General features: G+C 37.4%; 1 protein-coding gene across 16 annotated transcripts in view; it reads right to left on the bottom strand.

Annotated features, from left to right (window-relative positions):
• LOC137244578 (zinc finger protein ztf-16) overlaps positions 1–12908 on the bottom strand; it is an 85859-nt gene that overhangs the window by 9644 nt on the left and 63307 nt on the right. For 14 of the 16 annotated variants that reach the window (XM_067773776.1, XM_067773778.1, XM_067773765.1 and 11 more), the window contains 4 exons: positions 11962–12639; positions 11691–11909; positions 10975–11617; positions 10690–10839 (listed from right to left, as the gene is read on the bottom strand). In XM_067773776.1, the coding sequence (XP_067629877.1) occupies positions 10690–10839; positions 10975–11617; positions 11691–11909; positions 11962–12635 (1686 nt within the window). In that variant the 5' untranslated portion in view covers positions 12636–12639. The remainder of the gene's footprint in view (positions 1–10689; positions 10840–10974; positions 11618–11690; positions 11910–11961; positions 12640–12908) is intronic. The other 2 variants (XM_067773780.1, XM_067773779.1) reach the window with 2 other exon arrangements.

The following is a 12908-nucleotide window of genomic DNA, read 5'->3' as shown; positions in this document are numbered from 1 at the left end:
AAGTATACCGAATTTGGTGAAGATATCTCAATATCAACCCAGTCGGGACTTTTGTGGCCAGCCTCACAAAAAAATACCTTTAAGTCAATTTTTCTAGCTTGGATTATAGCTAACCCTAAAGGGATACAGAAATCAGTCCTTTTATTTTGAAGAGAAATTTCGGCATTTGACATAAATACTAAAGGAACTAAAAAATAAATAAAAATAATTATGTGTATGTGCATGCGTTGTTTGTGCATCGTTTTACATCCTGTAGTCTCGCAAAACGTAGTTATTATGGAACCTTTTGCAACTCAGAAAGTGTTGTCTGAACGGCTATTACGACAGGAAAATGACAATGACGATGTCAAAAAAACTTTCCCCATTAAAAACATGGATGAGATGGACCGTCTTAATAGTGCCATAGCGGAGGAAAACCAAGCTATAAAAAATAAATGATGAAATTGTCATTAAAAAGCTTGCAGTACTTTTTTAAGGTTGGATAGCAAAAAAATCTGCCAAAGGCTACACAAAGAGGGTCCACTATAAGCTATTTAAAACTAGTCGACTTTAAGCTATGCCGAAGTAGTCAGCTAAAAGCCATATCGAAGCTGTCTGACTATAAATCTATTTTAAAAAGCTAACTAAAATTTGTAATAAAATAATTGGCTTAAAATCAAGTCAAACAAGTAAGGACGGGACTGTCTTCGGCTGTGCCGAAGACTTCATACCTTTCATGAATGGGGCTGAACAATAATCTTATCCCGGTTCGTAATCTCCAAATAATCGGATGTATAAGATAAGGAATATATAGTGAACAGATGTACATACCGAAACAATTTTTAAGATAAATATAAAATAAAAAATGGCAAAAAACCCCTTATCTGAACGATCGGTTGTATTGGATATATATTATATATAGCTCCGATCAAAGTGATTTTTTCAGGAAATCTTCTATGATATATTAGAATAAATATCACCAAGTTTAACGTTTTTATACTCAGTTGAGCACAGCTCACAGAGTATATTAAGTTTGATTGGATAACGGGCGGTTGTACATATATAAAGGAATCGAGATAGATATAGACTTCTATATATCAAAATAATCAGGATCGAAAAAAAATGTGATTGAGCCCCGTCCGTCCGTCCGTCCGTCCGTTAACACGATAACTTGAGTAAATTTTGAGGTATCTTGATGAAATTTGGTACGTAGGTTCCTGAGCACTCATCTCAGATCGCTATTTAAAATGAACGATATCGGACTATAACCACGCCCACTTTTTCGATATCGAAAATTTCGAAAAACCGAAAAAGTGCGATAATTCATTACAAAAGACAGATAAAGCGACGAAACTTGGTAGATGAGTTGAACTTATGACGCAGAATAGAAAACTAGAAAAATTTTGGACAATGGGCGTGGCACCGCCCACATTTAAAAGAAGGCAATTTAAAACTTTTGCAAGCAGTCGTTGAAGATCTCATGATGAAATTTGGCAGGAACGTTACTCCTATTACTATATGTACGCTTAATAAAAACTAGGAAAATCGGAGAAGGACCAAAACTAATTTTTTTAAAGTAAAATTTTAACAAAAAATTTAATATATTTACAGTATATAAGTAAATTATGTCAACATTCAACTCCAGTAATGATATGGTGCAACAATATACAAAAATAAAAGAAAATTTCAAAATGGGCGTGGCTCCGCCCTTTTTCATTTAATTTGTCTAGGATACTTTTAACGCCATAAGTCGAACAAAAATTAACCAATCCTTTTGAAATTTGGTAGGGGCATAGATTTTATGACGGTAACTGTTTTCTGTGAAAATGGGCGAAATCGGTTTGATGCCACGCCCAGTTTTTATACACAGTCGTCCGTCTGTCCTTCCGCATGGCCGTTAATACGATAACTTAAGCAAAAATTGACATATCTTCAATTAACTTAGTTCACATGCTTACTTGAACTCACTTTATCTTGGTATGAAAAATGAACGAAATCCGACTATGACCACGCCCACTTTTTCGATATCGAAAATTACGAAAAATGAAAAAAATGCCATAATTCTATACCAAATACGAAAAAGGGGATGAAACATGGTAAGGTAATTGGATTGTTTTATTGACGCGAAATATAACTTTAGAAAAAACTTTATAAAATGGTTGTGACACCTACCATATTAAGTAGAAGAAAATGAAAAAGTTCTGCAGGGCGAAATAAAAAACCCTTAAAATTTTGGCATGTATTACATATATAAATAAATTAGCGGTATCCAACAGATGATGTTCTGGGTCACCCTGGTCCACATTTTGGTCGATATCTGGAAAACGCCTTCACATATACAACTACAACCACTCCCTTTTAAAACTCTCATTAATACCTTTAATTTGATACCCATATCGTACAAACTCATTCTAGAGTCACCCCTGGTCCACCTTTATGGCGATATATCGAAAAGGCGTCCACCTATGGAACTAAGGATTACTCCCTTTTAAAATACTCATTAACACCTTCCTTTTGATACCCATATTGTACAAACAAATTCTAGGGTCACCCCTGCTCCACCTTTATGGCGATATCTCGAAACGGCATCCACCTATGGAACTAAGGATTACTCCCTTTTAAAATACTCATTAACACCTTTCTTTTGATACCCATATTATACAAACAAATTCTAGGGTCACCCCTGCTCCACCTTTATGGCGATATCTCGAAACGGCGTCCACCTATGGAACTAAGGATTACTCCCTTTTAAAATACTCATTAACACCTTCCTTTTGATACCCATATTGTACAAACAAATTCTAGGGTCACCCCTGCTCCACCTTTATGGCGATATCTCGAAACGGCGTCCACCTATGGAACTAAGGATTACTCCCTTTTAAAATACTCATTAACACCTTTCTTTTGATACCCATATTGTACAAACAAATTCTAGGGTCACCCCTGGTCCACCTTTGTGGCGATATCTCGAAAAGGCGACCACCTATACAACAACCACCACTCCCTTTTAAAACCCTCATTAATACCTTTAATTTGATACCCATATCGTACAAACACATTCTAGAGTCACCCCTGGTCCACCTTTATGGCGATATTTCGAAACGGCATCCACCTATAGAACTAAGGCCCACTCCCTTTTAAAATACTCATTAACAACATTCGTTTGATGCCCATATTGTACAAACAACTTCTAGGGTCACCCCTGGTCCACCTTTATGGCGATATCTCGAAAAGGCGTCCACCAATAGAACTAAGCCCCACGCCCTTTTAAAATAATCATTAACACCTTTCATTTGATACCCATATCATACAAACAAATTCTAGGGTCACCCCTGGTCCACCTTTATGGCGATATATCGAAAAGGCGTCCACCTATGGAACTAAGGATTACTCCCTTTTAAAATACTCATTAACACCTTCCTTTTGATACCCATATTGTACAAACAAATTCTAGGGTCACCCCTGCTCCACCTTTATGGCGATATCTCGAAACCGCATCCACCTATGGAACTAAGGATTACTCCCTTTTAAAATACTCATTAACACCTTTCTTTTGATACTCATATTATACAAACAAATTCTAGGGTCACCCCTGGTCCACCTTTATGGCGATATATCGAAAAGGTGTCCACCTATGGAACTAAGGATTACTCCCTTTTAAAATACTCATTAACACCTTCCTTTTGATACCCATATTGTACAAACAAATTCTAGGGTCACCCCTGCTCCACCTTTATGGCGATATCTCGAAACGGCGTCCACCTATGGAACTAAGGATTACTCCCTTTTAAAATACTCATTAACATCTTTCATTTGATACCCATATCGTACAAACGCATTCTATAGTCAACCCTGATCCACCTTTATGGCTATATTCCTAAAAAGCGTCCACCTATAGAACTATGGCCCACTCCCTCATACAATACTCTTTAATGCCTTTCATTTGATACACATGTCATACAAACATATTCCAGGGTTTCCCTCGGTTCATTTTCCTACATGGTCATTTTCCCTTATGTTGTCACCATAGCTCTCAACTGAGTATTTAATGTTCGGTTACACCCGAACTTAACCTTCCTTACTTGTTATATTGGAAATTAAGGGAGAAGTGGCTAAAAACCTTTCTATCTGAACGATCAGTTGTATGGGATATATATTATATATAGCTCCGATCGAAATGATTTTTTCATGAAATCTTCTATGATATATTAGAATAAATATCACCAAGTTTAACATTTTTATATTGGAAATTAAGGGAGAGAATGCCAAAAATATTTCTATCTGAACGATCGGTTGTATGGGATATATACTATATATTGCTCCGATCAAAGTAATTTTTTCAGAAAATCTTCTATGATATATTATAATATGTATCACTGAGTTTCACGTTTGTACTTTCTAAATTAAGGGAGAAATGGCCAAAAATCATTCCATCTGAACGATCGGTTGTATGGGATATAACTATATATAGCTTCTTATGTAAATAAATAGGCTATTTTTGACCACAAATTTGCTTTAGTGCAAAGTAAATGAAAACTCCACTATTTCGGCTCAACGTTTCGCTAAGCACCTTAGCTTCTTCAGAAGCGAAAACTGAATCTACATATTTTATTAAGCAATTTTTAGCACAAACAACAACAATGAAAACATGAAAATAAAATTTAAAATTAGGTACAACGATGAAAATTTGTTGGATACAATTATTAACACTTACATATTTAAAGTATGTGTAGCACTAGCTACATCAAGGCGTCAAAATAATAAGATTTTTTACTACAAATTTTATACATTGTGCAATGTATAGTAAAAAAGTTAAATTAAATAGATAAATAATTGTAGTACTTGATGTTGGTAGTACACTTGTCAAAAAACAACTTGGATTCGTCTATATTCGTTTGTTAGTACGTAGGCATATATGTACAAAAAAGAGAAAACGTAAATGATGGATTATAAGCATAACAGGTATCCAGCGGAGATGTCAGCTGTGTCGTCTTTTCTGTTGACAGTCTTGTTTCTCATTTGCATTATACGTAGGCTTTCTGTTGTGAATCGCACTTTATCCCTCGTTTCTTTATCCAATATTTTCGCATTGCACAGATCAGCTGAATGCCCGCTTTCGCTAGCGTGCTGAGAGAGAGCTGTTTTGTTTTTCTTTTTGTTATTGTCCGCCTCATGCTCTTTGAGCCGAACACCTAAGGTACGTTTAGTTGTACCTATATATATTTTGTTACATTTTTCTTTATCATTTCCTTTGCATCCTATTTGGTAAACGATATTGTTTTGTTGTAAATTTGGGATAGGGCTTTTTGTTTTCGTGAACACGCTTTGCAGAGTGCGATTCGATTTGTAAGCCAAGCATAAGTTGTTGTTGTTGTGTGTTATTTCAGAGCCGAAGTTCTCTGTTAGTTTCGGTATATAAATTACGCTGAAAAACTTTTTTGGCTGGTTTGCAGTGTTTGTTGTTGGGATTTTGGTAGTTCTATTCTCTATTTGCGCTACCTTTTGTTGGATTATATTTTGTACTAGGGTGTGCGGATAATTATTGTTTTTTAAAATATTTCGGATTTTATTTAGATTAGTGTTCCAAAACTGCTTGTGGCTGATACTAAGTACTTTATTTACGATATTCGTCGCGGTATTCACCTTGTATTTGAAGGGTTGGGCTGGCAAAAAGTTGATAAGGCGTCCCGAAGATGTAGGTTTAGCATACCAATCTAGTACTAATTATCTGTCCATTCTGTGGATACGTGTATCTAGGAAAGGAATGTTACCGTCCCGCTCGATTTCAAAAGTGAATTTTAATTTGTTATGTTATTTGTTTAGCGTGTTTAATATGGTGTCTAAATCTTTTCTTTTTATGACGGCAAAGATGTCATCCACGTATTTAATCAGCAGTTGTATGCCAATGTTGAACTTTTGTTTCAGCTCCGATGTAGTGTCATTTAATACATCGTCCATGACTATATCGGCTATCGTAGGAGAGAGCGGGTTACCCATGGGCATTCAAAACGTTTGAGTATAAAGTTTATCGTTGTACATGAAATAATTATTGTGTTTTAGACAAAAATCAAATATTTCTTTGAATTTTTGCTTTGGTATGTTTGTTGCTTTCTCAATTTTATCCCACTTTTTGGTGATTATTTTTTAGGCTAGCAGTGTCGGAATATTAGTAAAAAGCGAGACAACATCAAAAGAAACCAGTAGGTCATCAGCCCCTACTTCTATGTCTTTCAGCCTCTCTTTTAGGTCATGCGCATTTTTGATGTTGTACTCCTCAGATACCAATGTCTGAATGATGTCTCCAACGTATTTCGACAATTTGTAGCAAGAGACATTTGTAGAGGATACTATGGGACGAAACGGTAGATCTGGCTTATGAGTTTTTGGCAATCCGTAGAGTCTGGGGGCAATCGCTGATGAGCATGCTAGACGTTGTTTTTCGCGCATGTTAATATTAATTAATGATGTAGTTTTTCCGTACGAGGTAAAATGGTTCCTTTCACTTGGAAGGAAGTTCACTATACCAACAACAACAACAAATCTCAAACCTACAACAATAATTGCGGAAATGGAGCAAATAATACAAAGTTTAGACGACGACAAGAACAGAGACATAGCAAGAAACAAGCTTAGTAATCGTATTTTACATTTCAAACGGGGAAGAAGGCTCAATCCCACGGAAAGATGCATATTGGAAGCTTTTAATAAAACAAAACAGTTCTTAAATATGCACAAAAACATCATAGTCACTGACGCGGACAAGGGAAATAAAACAGTGGTACTGTATAAGGACGAATACACAGACAAGATGGATAGGATACTGGAAGACAAAAATACCTACAAAACACTAAGAAAGGATCCTACAAACGAGCTCCAACGAAAAAACAACAAACTGGTCGACGACTTATACAAGAACAAAATAATTAACATGCGCGAAAAACAACGTCTAGCATGCTCATCAGCGATTGCCCCCAGACTCTACCGATTGCCAAAAACTCATAAGCCAGATCTACCGTTTCGTCCCATAGTATTCTCTACATATGTCCCTTGCTACAAATTGTCGAAATACGTTGGAGACATCATTCAGACATTGGTATCTGAGGAGTACAACATCAAAAATGCGCATGACCTAAAAGAGAGGCTGAAAGACATAGAAGTAGGGGCTGATGACCTACTGGTTTCCTTTGATGTTGTCTCGCTTTTTACTAATATTCCGACACTGCTAGCCTCAAAAATAATCGCCAAAAAGTGGGATAAAATTGAGAAAGCAACAAACATACCAAAGCAAAAATTCAAAGAAATATTAGATTTTTGTCTAAAAGACAATAATTATTTCATGTACAACGATAAACTTTATACTCAAACGTTTGGAATGCCCATGGGTAACCCGCTCTCTCCTACGATAGCCGATATAGTCATGGACGATGTATTAAATGACACTACATCGGAGCTGAAACAAAAGTTCAACATTGGCATACAACTGCTGATTAAATACGTGGATGACATCTTTGCCGTCATAAAAAGAAAAGATTTAGACACCATATTAAACACGCTAAACAAATAACATAACAAATTAAAATTCACTTTTGAAATCGAGCGGGACGGTAACATTCCTTTCCTAGATACACGTATCCACAGAATGGACAGATAATTAGTACTAGATTGGTATGCTAAACCTACATCTTCGGGACGCCTTATCAACTTTTTGCCAGCCCAACCCTTCAAATACAAGGTGAATACCGCGTCGAATATCGTAAATAAAGTACTTAGTATCAGCCACAAGCAATTTTGGAACACTAATCTAAATAAAATCCGGAATATTTTAAAAAACAATAATTATCCGCACACCCTAGTACAAAATATAATCCAACAAAAGGTAGCGCAAATAGAGAATAGAACTACCAAAATCCCAACAACAAACACTGCAAACCAGCCAAAAAAGTTTTTCAGCGTAACTTATATACCGAAACTAACAGAGAACTTCGGCTCTGAAATAACACACAACAACAACAACCTATGCTTGGCTTACAAATCGAATCGCACTCTGCAAAGCGTGTTCACGAAAACAAAAAGCCCTATCCCACATTTACAACAAAACAATATCGTTTACCAAATAGGATGCAAAGGAAATGATAAAGAAAAATGTAACAAAATATATATAGGTACAACTCATGGTTCAATTATGTACAAGTTGGCTCATCTCATCAGCTGATTTTGTTTATGTCATTGCATGGTCGAAGGGATTGTCAAAAGGAGATGGCAAACTCAAAATGAAACCAACACATTGGCAACATTTTACTTACACATACAAAAACTGCTAAGTTTTATGTTTCCATTCCATACCATTCGCACCAACACCAATACACATATTTTGACAATTTGAACAGACATATTTTGTTGCTTTACAGATGAGCCAACCTGTATATAGTTGAACCATGGGTACAACTAAACGTACCTTAGGTGTTCGGCTCAAAGAGCATGAGGCGGACAATTACAAAAAGAAAAACAAAACAGCTCTCTCTCAGCACGCTAGCGAAAGCGGACATTCAGCTGATCTGTGCAATGCGAAAATATTGGATAAAGAAACGAGGGATAAAGTGCGATTCACAACAGAAAGCCTACGTATAATGCAAATGAGAAACAAGACTGTCAACAGAAAAGACGACACAGCTGACATCTCCGCTGGATACCTGTTATGCTTATAATCCATCATTTACGTTTTCTCTTTTTTGTACATATATGCCTACGTACTAACAAACTGCCAACATCAAGTACTACAATTATTTATCTATTTAATTTAACTTTTTTACTATACATTGCACAATGTATAAAATTTGTAGTAAAAAATCTTATAATTTTGACGCCTTGATGTAGCTAGTGCTACACATGCTTTAAATATGTAAGTGTTAATAATTGTATCCAACAAATTTTCATCGTTGTACCTAATTTTAAATTTTATTTTCATGTTTTCATTGTTGTTGTTTGTGCTAAAAATTGCTTAATAAAATATGTAAATTCAGTTTTCGCTCCTGAAGAAGCTAAGGTGCTTAGCGAAACGTTGAGCCGAAATAGTGGAGTTTTCATTTACTTTGCACTAAAGCAAATTTGTGGTCAAAAATAGCCTATTTATTTACATAATATTAAATACAATTGACCAGCTAACATATATATATATATATAGCTTCGATCAAAGTGATTTTTTCAGGATATCTTCTATGATATATTAGAATATATATCACCAAGTTTCACGTTTATACTTTCTAAATTGCGGCAGGAATGACAAAATCGTCTTATCTGAACGATCGGTTGTATGGGAGATATATGTTATGGTGGTCCGATCCTACCCGATCCGAAAAATGTCTAATATAATACAAAAGTACATCCTTGTGCCAAATTTCTTTGAGATATCTCAAAATTTGAGGGACTAGGTTGCGTTCAAACAGACAGACGGACGGACGGACGGACAGACGGACATGGCTATATCAACTCAGTTCGTCGCTCTGATCAATTCGGTATACTTAATGGTGAGTCTATCTTCTATATTTCTCAACGTTACAAACATCGAACCAAAGTTAATATACCATTTCATGTTCATGAAAGGTATAAAAAACGAACGAAAGATTTTCCCCAAATAGTTAACTTTTAATTGACCCTAAAAAGTTGTAGTCAGCTGGAAGTCATGTAGAAGAAAGCACAGTTGACTACCTTCTACCATGTAAAAATAGTCAGAACGTTTCATATAAAGTAGTCAGCTTTTCAAACTGCACTGGGTGGAGGTAGTGAACTTTAAAACTATTTGTGGTTAGCAAAATTCCCGACTGGGAAGTTATCGTGTTAACGGACGGACAGACGAACGGACATGGCTTATTCAAATTTATTTTTCGATACGGATAATTTTGATATTTGGAAGTCTATACCTATCTCGATTCATTTATATTTGTACAACCAACCGTTATCCTCTTCAAAGTTAACATACTCTGTGTGCAAAGCACGCTGAGTATAAAAAAGCGATTTTTAAAATTGTACCTGCGTTAGTTTCATGTAGTTTCGAAGTGGTTTTTTAAACAAAGATATTTAAATCAGTCAGTCAGGTGAAGCAGGTATTCAATATTTGGTATACAAATTCGATGCATGGCGAAGTCGGGGTGGGAGAAATAGAGGAAGTGGTAGTGGGAGTTAGGCTTGGAGTATAAGTGGGAGAAAAGAGGATGTGGGAGCAGGAATGATAGTGGGAGTGGAAATGGGTTTAAAAAAAAAAAAAAAAAAAAATGTAAGGCGCGATAACCTCCGAAGAGATCTAAGGCCGAGCTTCTCTTCCAATTTGCGTCGTGCTCCTCTTGATTTTTCCCTACAAATTGGCCGGACGGGACCTACATATTTTATGCCGACTCCGAACGGCATCTGCAAGGCAGATGACTTTTCACTGAGAGCTTTTCATGGCAGAAATACAATCGGAGCGCTTGCCAGACACTGCCGAGGGGCGACCCCGCTTAGAAAAATTTTCTTCTAATTGAAAAATCTTATTTCTAAAATTTTGATGTTGCTTTGCCCGGGAGTTGAACCCAGGGCATACGGTGTGATAGGCGGAGCACGCTACCATCACACCACGGTGGCCACCAATGGAATTAGAGGTAGAAAATAATAAGAAGAAAAATGGATAAATAGTGAAAATGCTACGGATACGAGTTAAATTAAAAGTACAATACAAACCTTGATCAATGAAGTTAATCTGTTGTTTGGCGATGAGAATTCCAATTCACTGCTATCGCCACCGCCATTTATTTGCTCGGCTGGCGTTAATGGACTGATTTTTTGACCACATTTGTTTGAGTCTGTTGATAGATCCTCACCAACTGGTTCCTATAGTGGAAAAATAAAAGCCAAAGAAGAAACAACACACAAAAAATGGGAAACATTTACATATACATATGTATGTAGGTTTTGTGTGAATACAACGTTAATCGTATGAAAGCCAATAATAAATATTTGCATTACACTCGCCTGCTTGATTGGTATCAAACTGATCGATGGTGTGATGTGGTGGTTCTCGTGATGATGAGTTTTTGGTGAGGCGCAAGCATTGAATTGCAAATGACTGGTGCTTGAAGGCAACGATTTGGTATTACAATCCATCGGATGTTCCTGAGGTGGTGGTGGCCCTGGTGACTTACTTTCGGCAATTGTATCACGTTCCCCTCGACCGCAATTCTTCTGGTCCATCAGATCCACTCCCCCGGTTGATGTATTGGCATTTCCCTGCAAATCAAATGCACACAAAAATGCCGCATCAGTGGATTTGCCCAATTTGGAATTTAGTAACGCATTCCATGTTACATTGAACAAATCGGTGCCGTTATCCGAAAGCGTTGAGATTTCCACATGTGGCGTCAAAAAATGCATAGGCGGTGTGGCATTCTCTAATGAACGCATCGATTCACCGCTATCACTCTGATGTGTTGTCGTCATGTTAGAGTTGGCGTTCTGGCTGGCAGCAACAGCAGCAGCGGCTACCGCATTCAAACCCGGCACGAACCCTGCAGCGGCTGCAGCAGCAGCTACCTGTGATGCCTGCGATTCTAAAGCGAGCAGCAAAGATGACGAACCACCCGGTCCAGGGTTGTCCAAATCTATGCCATGTCTATGAAAGTCATACAAAAATAAATAATAAATTTTTTATAAAAAAAATTATTACGAAAAGTTTCTAAGCGCACCTATTAAAAAAGTGTATTCGTAAAGATTTCATCGAACCTGCTCGATAACTGCACAGTGGACAGGTTTTAACGAGATCGTGTTGTCCAACATGTTCGTTTTGGAAATGGGCGCGCATAGCAATCTGTCGCTGGAAACCACGATTGCATATCGGACAATGGTATGGAAGAGTTTTCGTGTGCGTTGTAAAATGTTCCGCCAAATGGTCTTTACGGAAAAATCTATAAAAATAGTTTCAAGATTTATATTCTCGATAATTAGAAAACTGTAAACCTTTTTTGGCAAACGCGACATTCGTAAGGTTTAACCCCGGTATGACGCATTTTGTGTCGTCGCATATTGGCGCCGTTTGAAAATTTCATATTACAAACATCGCATTCGAAGACTTTGCGGGAGGATGACGACGAAGATGATGACGCCGTTGGACTACTTGCATTTCCATTGCTTGTGATAACTGACATATTTGTAGGCACATTATTTGGTGTTGCCGTATCCGGAACCAATTTGGTAACGTCATTACTATTAGCAGTATTGTGGTCTGAACGTGGTATCGTTCCACCAACGCTCAAATTCTCTAATTCTGGTTCTTCGGTTTTTAGTCGTGCATGATTCGATAAACATTGGACGACATGTAGTAAGAGCGAAGCTCTTGAGGCTGTTTCAAAATTATCACAACGATCACATCGAAATGTAGCCAAAGCGGGCGGTGTTGGTGTTGGTGTGGGTGTAGTTGTGAAATAATTCGTTGGCGGGGTACTATTTGAGCGCGTTGTGGTGTCTAATGCAACTGGTTGTTCTTCTGCCCTGCACTCCTTAATGTTATGCAGCGCATGTGAATGTTTGATCAAGGCATTGTGTTGCAATAAACTGGCTGGAGTCATATCGATGATACCACTTTCCTTTAAAGTCATCTCCATAGTGCCGGGCGCGCTTATCGCTTCAGCCATTTATCTGTAATTAAACATACAACAATTACGAAAACCATCGAACTCTTTAATAAACGAAATTGAGTGTGTTCTGACTGATCTAATGAGTGCCCTCACTGGGGTAGGCAACTTGACGTTGGTTTGAAGGCCTTTTCGAGCTCCATAGCGCCCGACTATGTAGTGATTAGGAGCTTGCACCTACATCATTCTGCTCCACAGCCAGACGGCGGGATTTCAGGTCGTCAGTCGTCAGAACCAGGGCCGTAAGGCAGGCTAGCCGCATTGACAAAAAAT

This window comes from Eurosta solidaginis, chromosome 3 (assembly GCF_040869045.1).
Source record: "Eurosta solidaginis isolate ZX-2024a chromosome 3, ASM4086904v1, whole genome shotgun sequence".
In the NCBI taxonomy this organism is placed as follows: Eukaryota; Metazoa; Arthropoda; class Insecta; order Diptera; family Tephritidae; genus Eurosta; species Eurosta solidaginis.
Note: the sequence above shows the minus strand (reverse complement) of the source record. Positions and strands in the feature narration are given on the sequence as shown.